The sequence below is a fragment of the Notolabrus celidotus genome, chromosome 23 (assembly GCF_009762535.1).
Source record: "Notolabrus celidotus isolate fNotCel1 chromosome 23, fNotCel1.pri, whole genome shotgun sequence".
NCBI lineage: Eukaryota > Metazoa > Chordata > Actinopteri > Labriformes > Labridae > Notolabrus > Notolabrus celidotus.
The window spans coordinates 13,937,547-13,963,515 of NC_048294.1; the positions used below are offsets into that span (position 1 = coordinate 13,937,547).

At 39.4% G+C, this 25,969-nt stretch overlaps 1 protein-coding gene across 1 annotated transcript in view; it reads right to left on the reverse strand.

Moving 5' to 3' along the window:
* LOC117807151 (adhesion G protein-coupled receptor L3-like) overlaps positions 1 to 25,969 on the reverse strand; it is a 309,664-nt gene that overhangs the window by 26,080 nt on the left and 257,615 nt on the right. The window contains exons 16-18 of the mRNA XM_034676232.1: positions 16,589 to 16,798; positions 12,035 to 12,255; positions 3,450 to 3,516 (exon numbers count right to left, since the gene is read on the reverse strand). Of these exons, the coding sequence (XP_034532123.1) occupies positions 3,450 to 3,516; positions 12,035 to 12,255; positions 16,589 to 16,798 (498 nt within the window). The remainder of the gene's footprint in view (positions 1 to 3,449; positions 3,517 to 12,034; positions 12,256 to 16,588; positions 16,799 to 25,969) is intronic.

A 25,969-nucleotide genomic window follows, 5' to 3' on the forward strand; every position in this document is an offset into this window, starting at 1 on the left:
GCTGTATTCATTTTTCTTCCACAGTTTCTACATCTTGAAAAATATATATATTTGGCATTGCTCGGGATTTCAGCTTGAAGAACTTTCAGCGTTTTTAACATTGTGCTTGGAGCTATTTCCCAAGTAAATAACAGAGGCAGGGTATGACTTTATTCACATTCTGATGTGCCCTGTTTGCTGTAAAACGGGACACTTTTTAATTCACACTCCTGCTCTGTGTAAGGGTTCCTCAGGTATTGTTCCTCTAAATACCAGATGTCTTTAAAAGTCAGCCTTAAAAGCAAACACAAAACGTAGAGCAAATTTCACTGGGGTTGAACTTTTGCAACCATGTTTGCCAAAAACATTAAAATAAATCAGAACAATCATTTTGTGTTTAACTGCTTGAGACAAAAAAAAGTTAGCATTTAACAAACACATTATGTTCCTCCGTTTATCTGAGTCAAACAAAGAAAGGAAGTCAATTGGGTTGCAGCATGTGGGTCTTTTAACATTGACTCCCTGGGAAATTACAGCAATTAGAGCTATTTTACTCTGGTGCTGCTGTTTACAGATGACATTTAGCTAATAGGAGCTGATTTCAACTCTTTACAACGCACAATACAACGTAACCAGATTTTGAAGTTCAGCCTTTTTCATACACACACCTGGTTTTAAATCAGAGAATTACAGAAATGAGTCAGGAAAATCACAATTTGTGAATGACAACTCGAAGCCAAAGTTTATCTAAACAAAATAATTATATGTATGTCTATTTGAGTGTATCTCAAAATTGTATGGTACATACGAAATCTTTGCTTCATAGCAATTAAGAACTGAACTCAACATCAAATCCAAATTTGGTGACGTTCTGGCTATTTGTTTTCCAGAGATACATTCAATAAGGAATGCGCTCCCCCTCCTGAAGAGGTTTTCATTTTTGGGGGAAGATCCAAAAAACAGTAACGTAAAGAATACAAGACATGTGTACTGCTGAAGCTGGGACTGAACATGTGTTACAACAATGCCAACTTGATTGACTGAATATTATGCTGTTGAACTAAAAGGGGGCAGGGCCTCCCTGGTCAAACAGCCAATGGGCCCATCAGGACACAGCAATTGGGACCAAGCATTATGGCTGGCCAAGAGAGGCTACGACAGGTAAAGTCTGCCTCTCTTGCTTTTAGCGTTGGGCAGCCTCATGCTAATCACCCCTGCTTGTAATGGCATGAGCAGCAGATGCCAAGTAGCACCAGAAGAGAATACAGGGTTGCGTTGCCGTGGCAAATCAACCTAGCATACAAAGCGCATACTGTACATATGGTCGCGATTAGTCTTTAATGTGAAAGGTCACATGTCAAGATATTTTCAGCTGTTTACATGTCTATGTTGTCTTTTAGCAAGGTGTTTAACTAACAAATTCAGCCTCTGTGGAGGATCTGCCTCTCAGTTTCTAACTTCATAATCCATGCGGTGATCTAATTGGGCGAGGATGCTACGATACTGAAGCTCTGCACTGATTGGTTGTAGAGGCGGAAAAACACCAAAACAAACATGGCTAGCACTCCATCCAAAATCTGACTCCCAACAGGAAGAGGAAACTGTGTTAAAGATCTCTTGGTGGCACTTCAAAATGTAAGTGTTATTCCTTCTTACTTGCTTTTCGTCTGTATCCTGCAACACCCAAGAAAACCGCCAATAGCATAGCAGGAGGCAAAATCATTTAAGTACTTTGAGAGGGAGTTGTTTGACATGAATGCACGAGCAAATCATTCCTGCCTTTATGTCACCACAGGGGCCAACTCAGGAGTTTTGTAGAGACCATCTTTTCCCAGTAGGTAGACTACAGAAGAAATGCAGAGGCTTATTTAAGTAGTGTAAAAGCGCTTTGGGTGGTCAGAAAGTCTAGAAAAGCGCTATATACAGTAAGTACAAGTCGATTTACCATTTATTTGTTTCCACATTCTCAGGGTTGTTAGACAGGAGGATGACTGAAGTATAAATAGGCAATGGAAATGTGTTTTTTCATGACCTGGGACCTTTAAAGCAGGGGTTCCCAAAGTGGCGGTCGGAAGACACAAATGGGGGGTCGTGAGATGTCTTCTAGAATTTTTTATTTATTTTTTTAAGTTATCTAAAATAGTACATATAACCCATTATAGTAAAAAATATGGAAAAAATAGTAGCTAACCTTGAAATAAAACCTTGAAAAGAGAAAATGTGATGAGTTTTCTGCCATTCTTTTTGCCAAATGACTATATGACAGTCATATAGGTAGGTTATTTTCTGCAGACCAGTTAAATGAAGCCACTTTGAATCACGTTGAGGGACAGTGCGGGTCGCAAGTCTTTGGCACTAGTATTTTGGGGGTCGCATGCTGAAAAGTTTGGGAACCCCTGCTTTAAAGGACGACTTGTTTATTACTCTAGTTAGATAATTGTTAAATGTTTTAGTGAGTTTAAGTCAGTGAGCGTGCTTGTCTTCTTTTCTTTGCAGCAGTTATTTTTAACCTACTTGTGCGTATCACCAATTTGAATCTCAATCAAACAACTTTGCAGTGAAATATTCGTCTAAAACCATGTGTTTCAAGTTGACACGTTAGCTATTCAAACAAGATGCTTGTTATTTGTTTACCTGGTGTTTGGGTACCTCAACTGTGACATATCTCTGTTGGAATTCAGGATCTAGCTGTGCAGTTGGAGTTGTTTCAACATTTTAGGTCCCATGGGGCGAGAATACTGTCACTTCTTTTTCAGATATTAAGCTCTTAACAGCCAAGTTGATTTACTGATTCTGAGTGTTTATTATGATGGCGGACTGATATCTTCGAAAAATCAGGAGCACATCTCCCGTGCCAAAGCAGTATTTATAGCTTGGCGATGCTTTAAATACTAAGATGAACACCACTTTGACACTAGATTTTTAGGCACTTGGATCAATAAATTAGCTTTTTTAAAGGAAAATTAGGGATGTCCTAGTTGGGAAAGAAACATAAAGTGTGTGTATTAGTGTGTGTGCCTTGCATGTGTATCTGTGTGCCTGTGAGGAGGAGCTGGATAAGGGGGGAGAAAAAAGGTAGTGGAGTTGGAACGGGAACAAAATCAATCATAATCGCAGTGCGGATTACTCCAACACTGCATACTGAGCAGACTTCACTCTCTTTCTCTATGTCTCTCACTAACCCCTCCACTACACCACACCCCTCCCCCCACTCAAAAATTGTCTCAGCCGGTGACTGCAGCGCAGGGTGACAAACTGCAATATATTCTCTACACCCCTCATTCGTTTTTCTGGACGGCTCCGTGCCCGGCGGTGGCATATATGCTCAACAGGGCAGAGAAAAGAGGGAGGTTAGGAGCCGGGAGAAAAAAAGGAGGATCTCGGTGGAGCATTTAAGCAACGACCCGCGGGCTAAGTAGGGTTAATGAGGAAAGTAGAGGAGGGGGTGTAGACAGGGGTGTCATGCTTACCATAATTATCAAGGTTGCTGGTCCTATGAAACTCCAAATGAAGTAGGTGTCCAGCCGAAGCCAGCAACTGCAATGAAAGAGAGAGAGAGAGAGTGAGGGGGGAAGGGTGACAGAGAGAGGAAGAAAGTAAGGCAGGGGGAGAGAAAGATTTGAGGTTATAGCTTTATACTCTTCCTCTGGGGATATACATCAAGTAGGAGGTCAGGGTGACACAGAGGAATAGGCACTTCAAAACATATATCCCCACAAGGGTCTTAAAGAGTTACGACCAAGCAAGAAGAATTTGGAGGGAGAAAGTGACTTAAATGTCAGTGACAGAAATAATAATGGGCTTTCAGTAAAAATCAGTAATGAGTTGTAAATGTTTGGATGGATCATGTTGCTTTTCAATTACAAAAAAAATGTAGATAATCTAGAACATTGTCATGTATGTGCAGTGATGTAATGACACATTCAATTCACATGATAATTCATGATTCACACTACCATTCTGTATTATTTTTCAGAGGTGTAAGTTACACAGTGTATACACAATATTTAGAGAGAAGTTCATTGAGATGTTATTTGTGATACGTTGATGTTATTTTTATACTGCATTTCACTAAGGTTCATGTTTTGATGACAAAATTGCTTTTGTTTTGAAAGGAAGTAGCATGTGCTTCAACTAGATTGTAAATCCAGGTGGTCAATGAAAACTGCTTAAAAAACTATCAACAGTAATTCATTATTAGCACAACAACAGAGGAATTAGCTCTTGCATTGTCTGTTATGTCCATAGACTGTATAAATAATGAACGTAGTATCCGTGACGTCACCCATCTGTTTCTGAAGCGCTGTTTTGAAGCCGATTGTGGGCGAGAGCCATATTTGGAATGTTGAACTCAACGTAACAACTGTCGAGCGATTGTGACGTAAAGAGGCGGGCTTTGAGCCTCCTAGCCAACAGCTACAGTGTTCCCGCCTGTCAATCAAGTCAGCTGTGCCTCTCGTAATGGAAAAGTCGTAATCTTAATATCTTCCAAATTGCAGCGTGATGTAAAAATTAACCGCCCCTACAGTGTGCGCCGATTGAGACATGAGCTATCCAGACTAAACTTGTTTTTTGTACCAGGCTGTAAACATGTTTATTTCTGCTGTAAAGATCATCTTTTTTTTGAATTTGTGTGTATGTAGTTTGCGCACCTGTCAATCAAATCAGCCACTCTCCAAATAATGTGTAATAATGCATCATTTTTAGCCTTAATATTACCAAAGTGGATGACTGATAACAACAATTTACCTTTGTAAAGTTTTAAGTAACCGATAAATAAGCTGTAGAGTCTGAATCTGTTTTTGAATCAGGCTTTAAACATGTTTTATTCTGAAAGGGCCTATAGGGGATTGACTCACTTGAGGATACAAGAGAAACTTCACTTTTTCTACTTCTTTATTAGCTTCATTTTGTGACACTGGCTGCATTTGATTGCTAACTGTAGTACTATCTTGATCACCTTTGATCGCCATATGACTCCTGCATTGATGTTCTCAAAGGGGCTAACATCAAAATATAAGTAATCAAAGCAATTCTAAATTTACATTATTTGACAGAAAATACATTCTACATATTTTCCTGGCTTTGAGGATAAAGTGTGGTGAGAGATTCTTAAAAAAGATGTTTATATTTCATATGCAAAACAGGTGTACTATTTAAAGAAAAGAAAAAAGAATGCAGTTGAAAAGCGATCGGCTGAGGACTAAAAGCTTAGAGTCTGAAGTTTATTATTCAATTTGTCAAGTTAAGGTTTCAAATTACCCTTACAGATGATAATTTATGCATGATTCAATTAGGTCTCCATTGAACCGTGACTGTATCACTGCAAAGGAATCACACTGACCTTGACCCCGAGAGACCCACAACACAGCGTTCAACAAAGTGTCTTACATGTTCAGGTTAACAGCAGTGACACCGCAGCACTGTTATAATTGCATCAATTATTTAACAACATGATATCATGACCTCACGTTTCATATCAAAACATTACTGATAGTGCTTCCACTCTGTGAAACTAAATGCAGATCATCAGCAACAGGCTTGGTGGAAGGTGACAGAGCTCCTTTGAAACAGCAGAAAGAAAGAAAAATAACTTGATTCATGACCTGTGGTTGAATTATTAATCTTTTAATCTCCGCTGCTGCAGCAGATAGACGCCTCCATTTTTGGCCACTGGAAAATTACAGTTCATGCTGGGGTATTGTCATTCAGAATGACAGAGGGGAAATGGAAGTGGCAGAGAATTAGCTGTGATTCAATCGCATTTTAAGGCAATTTGAAGTGTATAGGGCACTTAAGAGCAACACAGGAAGTGTCTGCGGTGCAAAGTGCTGCAGACAAAAATATATGTCTGAAAAATGTGGCACAATGCTTAAAAATGTGCTTGTGACCCTGACTTTTTTTCTGTTCAATGCTATGCAGATGAGAAAGCAAAGAAAGATACAATAATCTACACGGTTTGGGTTATTTTGGTCCCATTACCTTGAAATCATGAAACAGGGCTTCAATATTCACTCAAAAAATATCTGCAGCAATGGACAAGTTTGTACATGTTTCATTTTTGTCACCAAAGGAGCCTCTGACAAACACGATCTAATATTGTATGAGACGTGACAGGACGAAAAAAGGCTGATCCTTTGTTGTCACTGGGTCTTGATATGTCTCCCCCTCACTGATATCAATGGATAAGAGGAGGCGAAACATAAAAAAAACACATACGTATGCATAAAGAAGCGAACAAGCGCATACAAAAGGTGCAAAACATGCAAAGAAACTCTGGCAGCTCATCAAAGCGCTTACTCCGAACGTCGCTGTTATAAATTATGCTGAAGGTTCCATTGTTTGTTTTTGCCTCCTTCTTCTTCAGATCATGGAAAGATTTAAAGACCTGGTGGGCGGTGGGAGCTGCAGGCTTTCATTTCTTTCTGCCTCCTCTACCTCCCCTTCTCCACTTGTGTCACGGTTGTGTTTGGCTTTTCGGAGCTCTTCTACTTTTTTTTTTTTTATCTCCCCTTGCGGTATTCTACTTTGTGCACTTTCTTCAGCAACTGAGCACTGAGAGCAGCAGTAAAAACACAAGCCATGCTCGTGCCAACAGCTTGTGCTGAGTATTTTGGCATTTCGTGCCACCAATCTGCAGTGATCTGACACAGGCTGTCCTCTGAGCCAAGGCAGCTTAATCTGCAAAGACGTCTCTGCAACAGAGATAGTCATTTCATTGGCGTGATAGCAAGCTGATGACCAAGTGAGTGAGTGAAGCAATGTGAAATATTTAGGGCAGAGATATCACTTGCGGCCCTTTGGTGCAGCATGAAGGCCTGAGGCTCATTTTGCCTTGAAGTTTGATCTTTAAGACATTTGCATGTTTTTTTGTTGACACAGATTAAATATACCCTGTGATCTGGTGATGTAACGGAGCCATGTTTTGATGAGCCGTTTTGTTTATGCTATGTCAATCTAGCTATACACATTCCTGTTGTTGGTTTTAAGCTAGTGCAAAAAGAAATGTTGCCAGAAAATATGTAGGTAACGAATACAAATACAAATACTTGCAAGAGACTCAATGATCAACAAAGACTTACAAAGGGAGGGTCAGGTGTCAGGTGGCTAATGAAGCCAGCAGGCTAATTTTGATAGTCAATTTCAAAAGTAATGTTAATATTATAAAAAAGACTAAAGAGAGAATCATATTGTGTAAAGCTGCTTTAAGGAACTTTATGTTAGTGTTAATTTTGCTGCCCCCTACTGACAACGTGGTGCATTTTAAGTGTTTACTGAACAAAAAACTCATCCTGCTTTATTCTAAAAGTCAAATATATCACTCACCAGAGATCTTTGCTGTAGACATTCTTTAAAAGGCTGCTTTGGCAGACTGCTGTGCCTTCCCTCATCTGACACCAACCCCCCTGGAAGTGCTGATGCACATTAAAAACAACTGTATAGAATGAATCATCTTCTCACCGATGGTCTCGTTTGCTTTTGTAGGACATAAAGAGGCACCAGTATTGATGTCAGGATGTGTCATAACCAGCTTAAAACTATTGATAAGAGCTTTAAAAGAAGACCTTAACTGTCTGCTAACCTTGTTCCAAACTAATTAACACAGGTACTGATCCCATCAAAGCAATTTCTCAATCCTATTTTTTATCACAGTTTTTAAACAACACAAACAACACAGTTAATTTTAAAATATATAAATATCTGAGAGAATAAGGGAAATATAGCAAATAAAAAAATAGGGTTTTAATTACAACCAATTGTAAGTGACACATGTGCCTAAAAAGATAACAGTACAACTACATTGTCAAACCAACAACAAGTGTAGTGACAAATAACAATACCAAATAAAGCTGCAGTAAACAAGCTAACAGATTAGCTTTCTGCCTGTAGTGCTAGCTTGGCTACCTCTGCTTGCAACTTGATGCTACTCTCCAGAATGTAATCAGACCAAATTTCAACTTCTAGTTCTTAGTATAGGAAACAGAAAAGAGGCAACACTCAGAAAAGACAAAGGCTCTGCTCTTATAGTAAAGACAAAACAGTGGCCACGGTTACATGATCTTTTTTAATTCTGAATTAATTATTCAGAATTAAATAATTCGGAATTAAAGTATTCTCCTGGTTTACATGGAAATAGTATTTCCGAATTTAGGTTTACATGGAAAACACATTTAACTGTCTTTATTCAATTCCGCTTAAGGTCTGGGGGTTGGGATGGGTTCTAATTGGACAGGGGCGGGCGTGACGTATTTACGTCTACCGGAAGAAAACAGGCTCCAGTTCCTGCTTCTTTTATTTTCGGTTACAACATGGAAGACCACACAAGTGACAAGTCCCTTGATTAACTTGGACGGTACAGCTTTAAAAAAGTCCACATTTTTATGCTTCTGTCCATCAACTCTTTTCGTGATATCCATTTCTTCTAAGGATCCTATTAAATAAAAAGTTTTGGCTCGAGTCCAACACTTGCTTCGGGCGGCCATCCTGGAATATGTGCCTGCCAGCGCGGAATATGTGCGTCATCGCAACAGGACAAGGGAACGAGCATGCACAGAAAGACCAGAATTAATTTAAAGTGGAATGAACGTATACATGATTGAGGAAGTATTCAATTCAGATTTAAAATCAGAATAAACCAGCCACTTACTTCAGATTAAAGTTTAATTCGGGATGGTCATTTTCATTTGGAATTAGGTGTTTACAAGGTCATTTTTAATATTTTTAAAGATTATTTCATTTTTATTCTGAATTAAAAGTATCATGTAAAAGTAGCCAGTGACACACATATCTACAAATCAAACTACAAACCCACAACAAGTGTGGCCATATATAATAAAGATCCAGCAAGCAATAAACATGCTAACAGATTAGTTTGATAGTTGTTGTGATAGCATTGTCAACTCTGATCGATGGGACTGCTGCCTTGCTACTCTCCAGAAGGGAGCTAGCATCAAAATGCCAGTTAACACAACCACTGTAAATGTTTTGAAATTATAATTAGAAAAATATCATTAAATGTATCATTACATTTTGAAAATTGGCCTTGCTAATGTTTTATATCGCATACAATCTATTCAGCATGTTCCCCTTGCTTTTAGGATAAAACTGGTCAGAGAATGTAATCATTTTATTTTTTTAAAGAATGTTCAACAGTGGACATTTGATGGGACCCAAAACTATTCTGCAGGTCAAATTGAACAGACTGTACCTCTGTGAAAAAAATACATTGCTGAAACTTAAATTGGGTAGTTCTATTTCCTGAGTCTACAGGTGATGTGATGCATTACCTTCATTACACTAGAGAAATTACTCAGCAAAACTTTCTTGTTTTGCTGACAAATGGATGTAAGAAGAGTAGATTCTCTTACTCAAAGGCCCAATTAGAGTTACAACTGTGAGTTGTTTAATGAAAATCTTGCTTTTTACTTTCCTGAGATCAGGTATTTCTATTGAAACAGGGGTCGTCCCTCTTTAATATTATAGTTAACTTGTTGGACGTTTCTTCTCAAACAAGAGCATCCAAGATAGTGGTCCCCAAATCAATTTGCGGTGGGATTTCACACCTTCCCCCACCTTCTGCTATTCACCATGTGTCACGCCTCGTCCCTTCCCTCATCCTTCAATGGCTACGCATAATTGTTCCACCAGTGGCAGCCTTTAATTATTCACATGATGCCACAGCTCAGGCGGTGGCAGCTATCACCTCATCCATCACCAAGAACTATGGCTCTGCCAATCTACAAATGCACTGTCTACCAGTTACGCTGTGTGTGGCAAAATGCGTGTGTATGTGCGCCATAGATGATAAACATCTTGGAAGCAAACTGCTGATGCTGGTCTTCATTATTTTCAGATGGGCTTGAGATTAACAGAGAGGAATAGAGGGCGGTGCTCCTCTTGGCATTGCACTGTTTTATGGGCCACTTTGTGTTCAAAGAGAGTGCTGGGAAATTGTATCTTAGGCAGCTTCTCCAGAAAAAAAACAAAGATGGTCTATGTTGCTGCCCATTTAATGTTGCTCTCTTGTCTCTTCCTGCCTCTTTCACTCTCCATCCCCTTGTTCAAACTCACTCTCCTTCCTTCAAATCTCTCCATCCCTGCTCTGTAATCTTTGCCTCCTAAAATGGTGAAGACATTCGCCACTGTAGCACAATATTCACCCAGAAATGCTCTCTCCTGAAGTTAGCATTATTCACTGTCGGAACAATGTCAATTCAGCAGTGGGGGAAATGTTCCCAGCATGAGTAACCGTTCTGCTTCATTAAAAGTTGATGATGATGAGCAATAGCTATTGGAGCGTCATTTGCAAGATTGCAGAACACAAACAGTTGGCATGTTGTTAGAGGGCTTTCTGATGGTGGGTTATTTTTTATTCCTTCCACCCACTAAGCAGGCTGGTTTGGGGTTAAATCCTTGTATCTTTCTTTGCTTATTTACCTCGGGTGTCAACTCTACCCAAGTCCTGCATGGAGGAAAAACAAAATCCCTTTTGAATGCTTTGTAATGTAATGTGTTATTTAAAGGAAGGTATGATATTTGTCGACTCCAAGGTATCACAAATCTGAACAAACCTTTACTACTCTTGCTCTGCAACTCAGTGGAAAAATACCAGCTTAGTGTTTTCTTTCACTGGTCCTTCAGTTTGGGGTTTATACCATAACATTATTTCTGATGCAACATTTAAGGAGACACAGCAAAAAAAAAGCTAATTGCTATGCTGATGACACCAAGCTGTATATTACAGTACCTCCAATTGACTCAGGCCACATAGGTTGCCTTTTTTTTAACTGCATTTAGACACTAAGTTATGGATGGTGATGCAACTTTATAGTTTTAATATACTAAAAGGTTTCCTGACAATCATATGTAGTGGATTTCAAAGCTGGGGAAGTAGACCAAGCAAATCCTGCCAGAAAACATTATTTAGAAATTGAATACATTGATTTTACCTTCTGATAAACTGTTTATTTCTGATTTAACTATCGTGCACAGTACAACTCTCTTTCACATGATTTCAACTTTACAGACAAGGACTGTGATTTAATCTGATACTTTCACTAGTGCTTTATCAATGTATAATTAAGGCTCAATTTTTTCTATAAATTTATCATTTTAACTGAGGATTCAAACTGACCACAGAGAACATTGTCATAAAATAGAACAAGTCCCAACCAAGTTAGCATTGCTAAGTAAGTTAACATGGTGATACAACCAGGTTAAAAAGAGCCAGCCTTGTGACACTGACAACTCTGACTTTAGACTCAATTGACCCAGTTATTCTCTATAATTTAGCTTTAATAATATATTACTCAGATCTTAATTTAGAGGTATTTTTTAGTGTTTTACAAGCATTCAAGCTGAACACTGACTCTGCAACTTAGTAATATCAGTGGGACATGCTTTGTGCTTCTGTCACTTGGTGGATGTGACTGCATGGCCACATGTTAGCTATTTGGTGTAAAGCATTTTGTGACTTGTTTTAAAAATGTTTAAAGTTTGACTTCCATGAGAAAATTTGACAAACGGTCAGTCAATTTGTATTTCTCTTTCAAAAGACTGGGAAACTCAAAAGAATGGATAATAAAAGAAAAACACCAACATGTGTCAAACTCCATGCCCCCGGTTTAAGAGCAGGCTTTCTGTTTGTAAAAAGAAAACTGAGAGAGTGTATTTTCCTTGTGTCTCACAATGCCTTTTCTCTCAAACTTGACAATGCTTACCCAGAGCAACAACTGAAGACATTTCCAGCTGTTTCCACAGGCTGAGACATACACTTTAAGACTTGTAAATGGAACTTGGCGCAAATTCATATCTCTGAAAGATCTGTCTGGCTAAGTGGACAAATGCACTTTTCAAGGAAGCTGTCCAAGTGCTCTACAGTAAGACATAACTTTGAGTTCATGACAAAATGTCAAAACAATTATTCTGTCTCTAAAAAGGTACTTTCATTCCATCATTAGGGAAAAACACTGAGAGGAAAGCAGGATTTTTTTTTTGCAGCAGCAGCATTTCAAGAAACTGTAAAGCCTCACAAGCTAATATTATGTGTACTCACACTCGGTCTGTGCCGTAGCTCCTGTAGTCCACTGCAGCAGAAACAGCCACAATTAGCGCTGGAACTCCGTAGCCCACCATGTAGAAGTAGCGTCGGCGTGAGTGCTCGCTCTCGAACACCTCCACCAGCATTATGTAGAGCTGAACGCCCTCCAGGAACATCCACGTGAACGCTGCCAGGAAGAAGAAGTGGAGCAGGGCAGCAAAGACGGCACAGGCAATCTGTGAAGTATTTAAAGTGGCACACAAGAAAATGAGACTTAAAAAATAAGATATGAGTATCTTTAGTTCAAAACATTTAAATCAAATCATATGGGATTTTCTTTGGATTCCTTGATGGACTAAAATCACAGCTAAATGGCACAATTGGACCAAGTGTTCCATCCAGGAGATATAATTTTCTGACCTCTGCATGTTTGTCTTTTCCCGACAATTAGCATTACTTAGCTTTGTTTGGCTAACGTGATTGGATGTTTGCCTGTACTGACTGGCAGAGGAGCCCCGCAGCTACTGAGCCCATGTGGTCTTGTTTGCTTTAGCTGGCACGGATGAAAGAGAGATATGAAGAAGTGGAGTCAACAGTCCAAGAGCCATTTGGAGCTCATTGCATTTTTAGAGCACAGCCAGGTGCTCTCACGCAGTGTGTAGTTAGAGACACAGCAGACTGTCATCCACTTGCATGCGCGTGTCCTCTCACTTTCTTACAATAATAAGATAAAGTACTTACATGGATTGATGTAATTATCGGCACAGTTGAACATAACTGGCGTATTTTGTCGCTGAAAATGGATTCAATTAAATAACTAAAAGGTTGAGTGGACATTAATTGCAGTACAGGAGAGTGATCTCAGAGCCCAGGCTGTGAATCACACTCATAAAATGTTATGGAAGGGAAAAGGTGTAGGGCAAAGCATTGTCTTTAACTTCACGGGAAGTGGCTTTGCAGATAAATGTTGACCTGTGAGCTTGATTTCGATATTTAGGGTTATATAGATTGGCCATAGATGAGATTTGATAGCGTTAGGCTTCCTTTTAGATGTAACAGTGATATACACAGGGCAATGTGATCAAAAGAGACGATTAAAGAAGTCTTCAATTGGTTTTTGAAGCAGCATTACGATGCCCAAAGATGGGGGGGGGTTCCCATATATTCCCATATTGGAAATACTGGGACTCCCAAGCAATCATAGAGTGACCTCCATCAGACTTCACACTAACTGCTGAATGAAGCACCCTTCATCAAGGTGGAGGGATCAGATACAGTGGCAAGCTTTGGGACACACTCCCCTCACCCCTGGAACTCAATGTAACCATAGTTATTTTAAAAAACAAACACGTTTATACTGACTCAAAGTAAAGTTACCATCTGATCGAAGGCCGAGGTGATTCTGAAACGTTTAGTGTTTAAACTTCAACTAACTGGAGGTGTTTTAACTCTTTAACAGTGATTAAAAACAAGAAGAAAAAGAAACAACTGAAGTATGTGCACGTAAAGGTGAAGAGCTGCAGATGACGCTGAAATGATCTGAACAGGTAAACATGGACTATTGGTAGTTCTAAGAACCTCAATCAAGTTTAAACTTTTACATTTTTGCATCTCTATGAACCATGATTTTCTCTTGTTTGAAGCAGTTTACATTTGTTGCAGTAGTAACATGGAACCTTAATAGACAGAGCATCTTTTACAATGACTGATAAACAGCATTACACAGAGCCAGTAAGTCAGCATCGGTGCCGACTCTGAGTTGGACGGATTAACACATTCCCAGAGGTTTTAGATAACACTCAGTGTGACAAACCCTCCACTAGAAGTGCACAAACAGGGGGAGGGTGCAGAGAGTGGTTTGAGAAAGGCCTGCTGACTACAACTAGCTATTGCTAAGCTAGAAATTGTTGCAGGTGGAGTTGAGGTAATAGCCTATCCGCCCAGCAAACAGCTTTATCTGTCAGTCATGCTGTGCCCCTCGTTAAGTACAACTTTGAGCCTTGATATAATTGGAAGAATATGTGACAAGAAATGTCCCTGCCAGTACTGTTGTCAACGGAAAAAAATGGAGGTACAGTGACCAAAACATTTTTGATCCAGTTCTGCTGTAAAAATGGCTGTTTAAATGTGGGCTCTGTTGGGGTTCCCTTGGATTTTGGAGCCTGATCCGTGTGGACACTTAAGGAACTGCAGCTCTTTGCACTTTTACAGTGGCTAAATATTCAGACAGCAGAGGTCGCTGCTTGGATTGTTTATCCAGGTAGGACCTGTAATAGTTGTAAAAGAGACAGAGAAAAAAAGCGTATCACAGACAGAAATGCCCCCTAAAAAAAGTGTGAGAAAGTTACAGACTTTCTGTTTGATTTTGAAAATTACCACATGAGACTTTTCTTTAGCAAGGGGACACTCTTTATGCCTACCAAATTTTGTCCATCTAGATTAAACGTGCTCAAACGCTTGTACTGTTGAAAATTGCTAAGCAGTGTTATCAAGCCAAGTAGGCCCACCAACATCTGAGACCCATAATGTACTTCTGATGCTCATACCAAAATTTGTGAGTTTTGTGGTTTATTAAAACCCAAAAAGCTTCAATTATTTGGGCAAAGGACGACTTATAACAGTGAATGTTGCAGTGACTTTGACTGGTTTCTAACACTGTGTTTGCGCTCCAGCCTTAATACATAACTTTGATTATGAAAAATGCTATTAGCATAATATTTAATTTGACGTATGACCCCAATGTAAGTTAATGTTTACTTTCGGCAGGTGAGAATATTCAGACACATTTTTTGCCTTATTAGTAAGCCAAAATGGCAAAAAGATCCACAGGCTGTAGGTGGAATAAAGCCCTCAATGGATCTGTATAAATGTAATGACTCCTCCACCGTGTGATTGTTGAACACACACACTTAAAGATGACTGTGTGGTGACAGCGTGCCTCCACTTGCTACCACAGCTGAGCTCTTAGTGGAGAAAAAATGCTTTTCAAACCACAGCTAAAATACTAGAAGGGTTAGTGTATTGAACAGCTTCATCCAGTTTAATCTCAAGTGTTTACAAATTGTAAAACAGAACCAGGAGGTGAATCCATGTCGGAAGTGTGTACAGTGTAAGAGTGATCTAGATATGAGGACGTGACACTGAGTTGGCAGGTGTGTGTTGTGATTGACTGTGTGTGAGTGATTTCAAGCATGTTGTTACTTCTGTGCAGCCAAAGAAGAGGAGCATTTATTGGATGAAGAGCATGCAGTTCTCTTTTCTTCTTCTTTTTTAACTTTTTTGTCTAGTGAGCAGGGTGGAATTGAAAGAAGTTCACGGCCACAGGTACTCGCTCAGAAGTAGCACTTACAACATAGCAGGTCATAGAAGGTTATGTTTTCTCATGAGTTTTTGGGTTCTTAAAGTTGGAGGGTGGATGGTGAACAACCTAGGGTGGAAATTCACAAAAAAAAGCCTCCAGGGTACAAATCTAGCAGCCTAAAGGAAACATAAAAATGCCCAAAATAAAATTCAAAACTTTGAAATTCAATGTTTTGTGTAAGGTGTAAAGAAAAGTAAAGGTCCTCCTTTTATTTGTTAGTTTTTCTAGCTTTTCATCCTGGAACTATAAAGACAAATCTCACTGGGTTAAAAAGTTCAATCTTTAAGGTACAGTGTTTCAAACATGTTGCTACCACCGTGGTTAAATGGACTCAAAAGTATCACGAAAAAATACTATTTGTTTAGCCTGCACACTACAGCCTTTATGACCCAATGTCATTCATTGCATTAGGGTTTGGTTTCAATTCAAAATTGGAGTGTTTGCCGTCAAATCCACAATATAGATAGCAACAGGATTACATTTAATCTGTCTTTGTGGTCCCTCAGAGGGAACATGTTTGAACCACAATGTGCAGTTTCTGTACTACTGTGATGTGCTTTCTGATACTTTTATTTCTCAGCTCAGACAACAGCAACTTTGGTCCCACTGGCTGTGACCAATTAGCCTAAAGTCGCTTCACCCACTTCCGTCTGTCACTTGTCGTCTTAGACTGAGGAGTATTTTCAGTCAAACGAGCCCTGCACAAGGTTTACCTACTCAATAGTCTACCAGCATTTCCTCTCCATGCATGATTATGACCTAGCGAGGGAGAGAAGCTGGGAATAAATGGTGCCGACACTCTGGTCTGCATCTCCATGAATCCCTGTATGCTTTGCTCAGTGAAATGAATGGAGCGACGGCGTCAGTTTGCATGTTGTTTTTAGCAACTGCAACAGTGATCACTATGGTGCATGCCCAATACAGCAGCACAAAAAATACCTCTATCTGCACCCTCAAAACTGTCAGCACTAGTGACCAGTTAGCCTAGCTTAGCATTACATGGGGAAGCTAGATTGGTTCTGTCCAAATGAAACAAGACAAAATGTAAGCATGTATTTCAAAAAAATCAAAAAAATCTAATGATTACTCAGCATATTTTGACTTCAACTTATATTACAGCTTGTACATTACAATTAATGATACTATCCATGGTCTCTTTTGGTATAATTATCTCTATCAATGGTTGTAAGAATCTGCCTGTATCTTACCGGTTGGTCGCCTCGATTGATCCCCACCAGGAAGAGGGACTCAGCGATGAACAGGCTGATGCAGAGGTTCTTGTGGATGGTGTTGCGGTCGCTCTGGAGGCCTCGGAAGAAGCAGAAGGTGAAGAGGCTGATGAGGAGGCAGACCAGCGACAGGAGGATTCCAACCCAGGTAATGACATCGAGAAGCATGTCGTGAACAGGGTCTGTGTTCTGTAAGAAAAATGATGAAAGGCAATGGTTAGCAAACTCCAGTCCAGTGTTCATAAAAATCGGTGGTAACTTGGTTTGTATTTTGTTTGTCTGCACTATTTTTGTGTAACTGAAACCCAGACCTCATTTTTGTTTCTGTTTGGCAAGACCTAAGGGCAAAACCAGATAAAAATGAGTTCATAAGGGTCTAGTTTAAGGGTTTTTTATTTCCAAATACAGAACAAAACACAATCAATAGATGGAAACTGAAAAAATGCCTTTAAAAGTCACCATTCCATTGTAACACCAACCTCTGTTTTCATTATACTTTGAACCGTTTTTTTACATTTGGGGGGTAAAGTGTAGTCACTCAGCTCTCCAACAAACCAGTACAAAGCGAGCCACAGGTGGCAGATATGAATCATGAATTAGTCAGTGTGAATCAATCTAAAATGCCCCCCTATTGTTTCATTTTGTTCGGGCAACAAAGTGAAACAAAGTGAGCAGTCCACAGGGCCGCAGGTGTCTAAGACCGGCACAACAGGAATGCAATCAAACCACAACATGGTCAATAACTTTCACCGCTGCTTTTAGATAATTTTCCCTTTTCAATAGTAATTTGCCACCACAGCCAGTTTTGAGCACTAAAAAGCCTTTTGCTGACAATAAATCTGTGGCTTTACTGGAGAGATAAGGATCAACAGTGACTCCACTGCAGCCATGAAAGAGAGAATTTACATCAGTCCATAAAAGCTGAGCGCACACAGGGATGCTGGGACAGAAGCAGGGAAAAAGCAACACGGGCCAAAACAGCAGAATCTGCAGAATGACTGACTTCTGTGGCCCCAAAAACATTAAAACAAACACAGAAGAAGCAGCATCCTGCCAAAAAGCTGCCAGAGATAAGATTGGGTCCTACCTAGAATGGGAGTTTAATTAGAAATGCTTAATAGGTGACATCTTGTCAATAAACTTGCAATGAAATTTTGAAGGTCCAATAACTTTCTTGCTTGATCAGCAAACTTTTTAGAAACTGTTTACAACAAGAACTTCTTCAAAGAAGAGACAGAGGTGCTGCTAAAGTGAATAAAACACAGATTAGAAATTGACATGGAGTAAGCTTTAATGCGTTACAGTACATGACATAGCATTAATAATAACTAGTTAGCATGTGCGCAAAGAATCTGAAATAGTTTCTTCATTTATTGATAATGTGTACAAATGGTTGAAATGGCAAAAAGTTGACCTGGAACCAGCTATACTGGAGACAATGTTTGATGGCAATAGATTGTTTTGAAGCAAACGCGTTAATACAATTTATGGGTAAACAGTGCAAATTATAAATAAAAACAATAGATAAATGGATGTAGCAGTAGGGAATATTGGATTTCCTGTTTGAACAGTAGACTGAAGCTTTTGGATGTAGTTAAACATAAATGTAACTGTTTAAAAAAGATGAAGTTAAAGCATTCTAACTAAAAATAGTGGATATGTGGTAAATAGCTGAAGACAAAGGTTAAAATATCTGAGCATAGTCAGTTTAAATAGTTAGAATAAACTGCTGGACAATTGTAGGAATAGTTAAAAGTGATGAATAATTGCATGAATTAACAGAAAAAAAGAAAACATTTTGAAATAGTCAGTTTAAAATATTGTTTAAATGGCATGTATAATAAAAAATGGTCAGTACATGCTTGAAATAGCTGACATTTAGATTTAATGGTGTTTTAGTCAGCTAGAACTAAAAGGTAAATGGCAAGAATAGTTTAAAGTGATGACTAACTGCTTAAAATAGCTAAAAATAATGGATTAAATGGTTTAATAGTTAGACACTGTATATACAGTGGGAATAGTTAAAAGTGCCAAATAAACTATTGAGTTCACTGAAAAATGTATTTAATGGTAAAACAGTCGGCTTGAACTATTGGATGAATGGTGGGAATGCTTAAAAGTGATAAAAGACCAACATTGAAATAGTAGAAAATTGTGGCCATAATGATGAATATAGTTTAACAAAACTTTTGGAGAAATGGTGGAATTGGGCAGAAGTGATGAACAAATGTTTGAAATAGCTGAAAACTAATAGAATAGTGAAAAAGTTAGCTAAAACTATTAGGTGAAGGAAGACTTTGTTTCAAATATTGAATAAATCCACAAGCTTATGTGGTTGAAAAAAATTGTAGTTTGAATACAAACACTGACAGTTCAATTAAATTAAGTCATTATGTATCTTCTTTTATAGATAATAGATTAAGTCCAGTTTAAAATCACTTGGCTTGGGGTGTTGAAGGGCCACTTGACATGACTGCTGGCTTGGAGTGGGGCAAAACATTGATGTGGCAATATGCTGTCATACTGACTCCACCAAATATCAATGTTATTCCAAAATAGTGGGACTCTCTAAACAAATTTCCTCTCCAATTTTACTCACTGGATCCCTACTTCATTACTTCTGGTGAACCTTGTGGCATCCATCAGATATCATGAAGTATCTGTGTATGATTCTATTGCTATTTATTAATTCTCACACCATCACTGTATCTTAATATTATTGTTATTATGGGACATGTATCAGGTATTATATTGTCAGCTACGTTGAGACCCACACCACCACTTCTGTTGGCTTGATAAAAGACATCACAGAAGAGCTCTTCGTCAAGGTAGATTTGCAGATTCTTTGAATTGCTCACATCTGGTGCAATAACCTGCACAGACACATGACAATTTATCATGCCACCAGTGGGGAAGAGGAGAAATGCCAAGACGGATGCCAAAACATGAATCAGGCCTTAATTAAGTGTGTTTTATATGTTAAAAAATGTGGATAGGCATCAGAGAGTGACATCTTGATTTATTAACTAAACATAATTACTGCATCCAAACACTTTGGTCAGCTCCTGAGGCTTCCTAATTTCCCAAAGGGGTAGTCGTCTTTTTTCAGCCTGCTGGGCATCGACTTAAAAAACATAGATGAATAAAGTTAGAGGAAGGGGGTGGGGGATGTGTTCAGAGAGATATTCCAACCTCTTCAGAAATGACAGTCATCCCTACTGGGACTCCAGGATTACCTGGATGGAACTTTTGAGACTTGACATGATGACTTTGTCTTACTGCAGCATTATTTCAACACAGAAGAGACTGACAATTAGCTTTGACAGGCTGTTACGAATCAGCTCGGATGTGAGTTAAAGAAACTCCCTTTCGCTGTGTTTACATCAAGCCCTGACAGTGTACATTAGCCTCCAGACTAAGTGTAGACTTAAGCTGTTTGATATTTGATTCAAAGCCTGTGCCCTGCAGCAAATAATGCAAGACTCAGAGCCATACTGCCCTACAAACCCAAGAAAAAATGTTTGCTTAGGTTGAGAAATATGGCAGCAAAAGCCCTATATGTCTGATATGACTCTCAAACAAGCACCTCTTTAAATCATACTTTGCCCACAGTCAGCAGTATTTTCCACAGGGGCAGGGAGAGAGGGGGACGATCAACATCCATGGGTGGTTTTTCTTCTTTTCTTCTTTATCATCCTCCCCCCTACAGTCAAGTTAGAGTGAGGAAACTTGGGGGGATGAAGTATCACACAAAAGCCTTGTTTAGAGGCAGCTCGGCTAATGCTGTAGCAGAGAGGGGGAACAGATGCTGATCATTAAGGGGCTCTGGTACAATAACAGCCGCAGTGCTCCTTGAGTCTGGGGAGAGAGAGCGCACGTTTGATTTTCCTGCCTGATGAGCCGTTGTGTATACGTTGGAGGGTTGGCAAGATGTTATATAGAGCAGACGCCTGTGTGAGTGTGTGTGTGTGTTTGGAAGTAAGCATCCTTACTTTAGAGGGTTGCCTACACAGTGGATGGCAGCAGATGTCGATGTTTGTGCTTGGATGTGACATATAAGTCTGTTTTCTGCATTCCTGAGGTATTGATGCGGTGGGTGGTACTAGCGAAGCTGCATTTTGAAGGTACCCTGAGGTCTCCTGGGTTGGCGAGCTGTGCAGTGGCTGCAGGCTCTATCCATCACAATCTCACCTTCAATGGGGGAGCAGCCGGGTCAGAGAGAAAGACAAGGCAGCAGAGGAAGAAAAAGAAAAGAAGACAAAGCTGTAGAAACAGAAAGAGAAGGGCTCGGAGTGTATCTACACCTGTGTGATGGATTTACTGCAGAATGATTTCTTTGTTCTGGGAGCTGGATGATGGCTGAGACGTCGCAGGAACAATGTCTCTGCTGGAGAGTTTCCTTTTCACCAAGGGTTCTGCCCAGGCAGGATGGCAAATGATGTGATCTGCGGAGCCTCCACACCTAACCTCACACCGACAAACCTCCATGAAGGGAATCAGTATCGAGGTCTCTAAAGTGGGCAAACGTAATTTGCTCTGAAATTCACTGGCTGTGTCGCAGGGGGCGGCCAAGTCATACGGCATCCGTGTTACTTAGCGGGGCGAGGCGGGCTTGTGCACATTCCATTTGTCTTCCAATCTTTCTCCGCTACATTTTTCTTTTATTTCTTAAACACACATATTTTTCATTCCAGACGGATGCCTGAGGAGATTGGCTCTGCCCCTGATCTGCTCACACAAAGCACGGAATAAGATTTCTGGGCACTCGAGCGTTCTGACAAGGAGGAGCAGACAAGGCAACGAGCCTTTTCGCAACACGTAATGGTCATCTCAGCTGAGCCATCTGAACCTGACATACTCACTTAATTACCATAACAACCAAAGCTGAAATCTCCTGAACCAGTCCTCTGAAATGCGTAAGAGGGTAAAGTGGTGAAGAGAACAGAGTGTCGATCCTTTATACCTCAAAGAACCGCTCTGAGGCCATGAAGCCAATCCAATTAAAATGCATAAATCTGCCTATATGCCTCCAGAGCCGGGCTTTGACTCATGAAATACAGTCAGACAGGGCAGACAGTTGCGCTAAGGGGTAGTGGCCCCACTGCAGGGAGTCGTGACAAGTTCACCTCCGGTATGACCGTGGATTTATGATCTGCACTGGGATGAGGAACAGTTGCAGAGAGAGGGCGCATGAATCAGGGGTCCTGGCAAATTTGTCACATTTTAAAAGGGCTGGAAGAGAGATAGTAGCGAGGACTAGTGTAGTGAGAGTTGACATTCAGCACATGCACCTAATGTCAGATTGTGTTATAAGCTACACTAACAATGATGTAAAGCCTATGCAGAACTTTTGATTGCTTATCACCATATTCATAGAGCATTTTCCTCTAATCTCAGGATGGCAATCTCAAATGGTGTAATTATGCTAGACTCTTCTGTACAAGATTTGAAAATCCTAAAAACAGTAGTAATCTGACAATTATTATCTAAGACTATCTAATTGATAATCAACTGAAAAGACAACAAGCTGAAACAAAATTAATGGTTGGCCCTTTAATTGAAATTAAAACAAAAAAAAAGCATATCACTAGATAACAACTAATTATAGCACTCCACCATGTTTTATTAACTACAATTAGTTTATAGAGTTACAAAGCTTGCTTAAAACATGGAAAATCCAAACTTGCGGTTTTGTGCTTGCTAACAATACTGTTATCAAGCAATTTGTTAGAAGATAGCTTTTTTTAAGCTAACATGACTGATTACAGTGTGACAAATTAGAAAGGTTAAACTCCAAGATAACAATTTTGTGCTTGGACAGCGAACAATACTGTTAACTAAAATTGGTTGAAAGCTAAATTAATTTCTGCTTATATAAGTGTTTATTATGTTACAATATAATGTTGGAAAGGTGTAAAAATCAAGCTTCAAGTCTTAATGCTAGCTAATGATAAATTCAGCTAGCAACTGGATGGAAGCTAATGTTAGCTTACATCACTGGTTATAATGTTGAAAGAAACATTATGAAAGGTAATCCCTTGTTAACATTTTCCTGTTGGCTAGCAATACTATCAGGTATTAATTGGCAGAAAGTTAAAAAATGTTTTAGCTAACCAAACTGTTCATTGTATGAAAGACATACAAGGAGCGCTTTTCAGCTAACATTTGTGTTTATAATGTAACACGTTTGAGAAGTGTGAATTCCTAGCTTAAAGTTGTTTCCTTGCACAATACTGTTAGCTGAAATTGCTTGAAAGACGTTTTTTTTCTGCCTTTCTTTGGGCTAATGTTTGTGTTTATAATGTTGCGATACATGCTTGCAAAAGTGTGAATTCTATGCTTACGGTTTTGTGCTACATCATAAAAATTGTAGCTATTGTGTTGGGTTAATAATAAGTTAAATGTTCTACTTAAAATGTGGCCTGATGTTTGATATAAATTGTGTTTCAGTTGATAAAGAATTGAAAAGTGAAGAAATGATAACACTTAGTCAGTGTCCCTATGTTTTAATAGCTTGTGAACCATAATATCAACACTTGAGTTTCCCACCCTAAGTGTGATGTCACACAGAAATGGGTGGATAAATAGGCATTTTTCCCTTTTTCATGCCTTAAACACAGAAGTAGATTTATTTGAAGCCCTCTCCTTGGCTCTTTGTATTGCTCTATGCTTACGTGTAAGATCATAAAACACAAAGTCAACCTTCAATGTCCTTTCCCATCATAGTTACCGTCTGATGGTGCCAGTTTGGAGATATTGTATAAGGACAATGATGAATGCTACCCAAATATCACCCTCTCCATCATCTAGCGGGATGTGCCATTGATTTATACTTACTGGTCTGTCGGGAATAGTGTCACTTACCAGCATTTGAACGCCTCCCTGGGGCCAATCTTAGCACACCTATCTACAGCGTAAATAATGGCCTGTAGGTGGAACCAAAGCAGGTCCATATTTCTTGAGCTGAGGCTTGTGCTTTTGCCTATATTTAAGGAATCTTCTTAACCAAATGTCCACTTGCCTTCTTTGGAAATGGTGGACTTATATCCAAAGGGAAGGGTTCAAATTAGGAGCCTCAGGAGGTTGAAGGCCCATGAAATGTAAGGGAATTGAAAAATATGTTTCAAAGAAGACATGGATGAAATAGCAGCTTTCCATGGTGTGTCTTTGTGACAGTCATTGAGCTGCTTCTGCTGAAGCAAAACCAAGTGACCCAGAAAGGTTTTTTGCAACAAAAGAGGCTAATCTGTTCATCTGAACAAGCTGACATCACCACTCCTGTAGTGTCATGGCGTGACATGGAGGTCAAATCATCTACGATGAAATGCTCATGGCTGTGGCCAAGTGTAAACCACTAGCTGAAAGGCTAAATCTTGCCTTTCAAAATGAAGTCAAGAGGAGTGAAGTAATTTCCAATACTTTTTTTATGACTCGTTCTTTGCAGAAAAATGTCTCAAGGCCCAGGAAGAGGACATCACAGGGTTAGAATCATCAGCATTCTTTGCAAAGTCACACTTAAGTACACCCACACTCACATCACTCACTCAAAGAAAAAAACACAACAACCCTGTTTGCACTCTGAAAAAAAAAGACACAAAAGAGACATATAATCTCTTGGACGCAGCTGCCATCTGTGAGTACAGTTTTAATTTGTTTATGCGGCCGACGGCACTTCTCGGCTTGGATTGAAGGATCAATCGAAGGCATCAGCTCTCTGGCTAGATAGCTCAAAATTAGCAAACAAAGAGCTCCTGTGGCACACAGGCAGCAATGATGGCACTTGATGCCATGTAAGTGGCGGTTACCTGATCCCCTTTATCTGACTGATACTCCTGAAAAATAGTGGTTTGGTTGAGATATTCATTATTAATGGTTTTTGTGAGACAGCATCTTAAAATGATATCACATTTGGTATTTTGCCTCAGGAGATTGAATTAGAGATTGTCAGTGACCTATTTTCAACTGTGATCGATGGGCTGCAATACACAGGGGTGTCTCAAGGGGTGGCCTGAGGTGGCTTGAGCACCCCTTGGACTTCAACTGGCCTTTCAATTATCCTCAACAGTGATGAGCTATGTGCCTGGACTTAAGTCCTTCAAAACACTATTGGACTGTTCCAGACAAAGGTATTAGCAGCTTTTGCTGCATTCAGTGTCACAAATTAGACACCTTTAGACTTTAGAGGACTAATCCTTGAATACTTGTATGTTCTAATTGCATCTCTTATGTGATTAACAGCTATTTGATACCCTTATGTTAGTAATTGAAGTAGATACTATAACTGTAGAAATAAATTTTGTTCTGGGGTGGGTTTTTATTTATTTCAATTTTGTTATTTTATTTCATTTATTTACATATTTATTTTATGTTATGTGTATGTAAATTTATGTATGAATACCCAAACTTAAATTTGTGTATGGCTGCTTAGCCATTGTACTTACTTGCTACTGCAAATGTGATTACAATGTACACTATTTGTCATTTTTCTAAAAAATAAAATAAAATAAAAAGATTTGAATAAATTATAAGCTAAAAGGTAGCAAGTTAGCAAGTTAGCAAGTTAGCTAACTCTCACCACAACTTTTAAGATAATTTCACATTTCAGGGCGTCTATATTTTTTATTTTATATACGTAGACCACTGATGAGTTGAAATCAAATGGTCATATTAAACAGTGTCACACTCTGCAGCTTGAGAGTCCAACACCTTGTTTAAACTAGCCTGCTAGGAATCATGGGATATGTAGGGCCGTGAAGGATGCATCCTCAGGGTTCCCACTCTTTTCCAGAGATCATTTTCCAGGACATTTCCAGGACATTTTTATTGATGATCAAGCTGGTATGACAGTCTAAATTTAGTTCCTAATTTAGTTCCTAAATAGTCTAATATGTTCCTCTCAGTGGAAGTCTACATTGAAAGACATGTAGTCTATGACAGTGCTCAGCCCCAGCTCTGCTCACGTAGTCTATGACAGTGCTCAGCCCCAGCTCTGCTCACAGCAGAACTTTGTTTTGATTGGTCAGCATGGCGGCCAATTCCTTGTCCTAACCGTAACCCTAACCCTAACCCTAAACCCTAACCATAACCCTAACCCTAATCCTAACCCTAATCCTAATCCTAACCCTAATCACAACCCTAACCCTAACCCTAATCACAACCCTAACCCTAACCCTGGGGTTAGGGTAAGAATGGTTTTGTAACAGAATGTGGCATCTGATTTGGTCTGTTTGCATGAGTTTGGTTCTGGTTCTGTTTGCTTGAGTTTGGTTCTGGTTCTGTTTGCTTGAGTTTGGTTCTGGTTCTGTTTGCTTGAGTTCGGTTCTGGTTTGGTTCTGGTTCGGTTGTGGTTCAGTTGTGGTT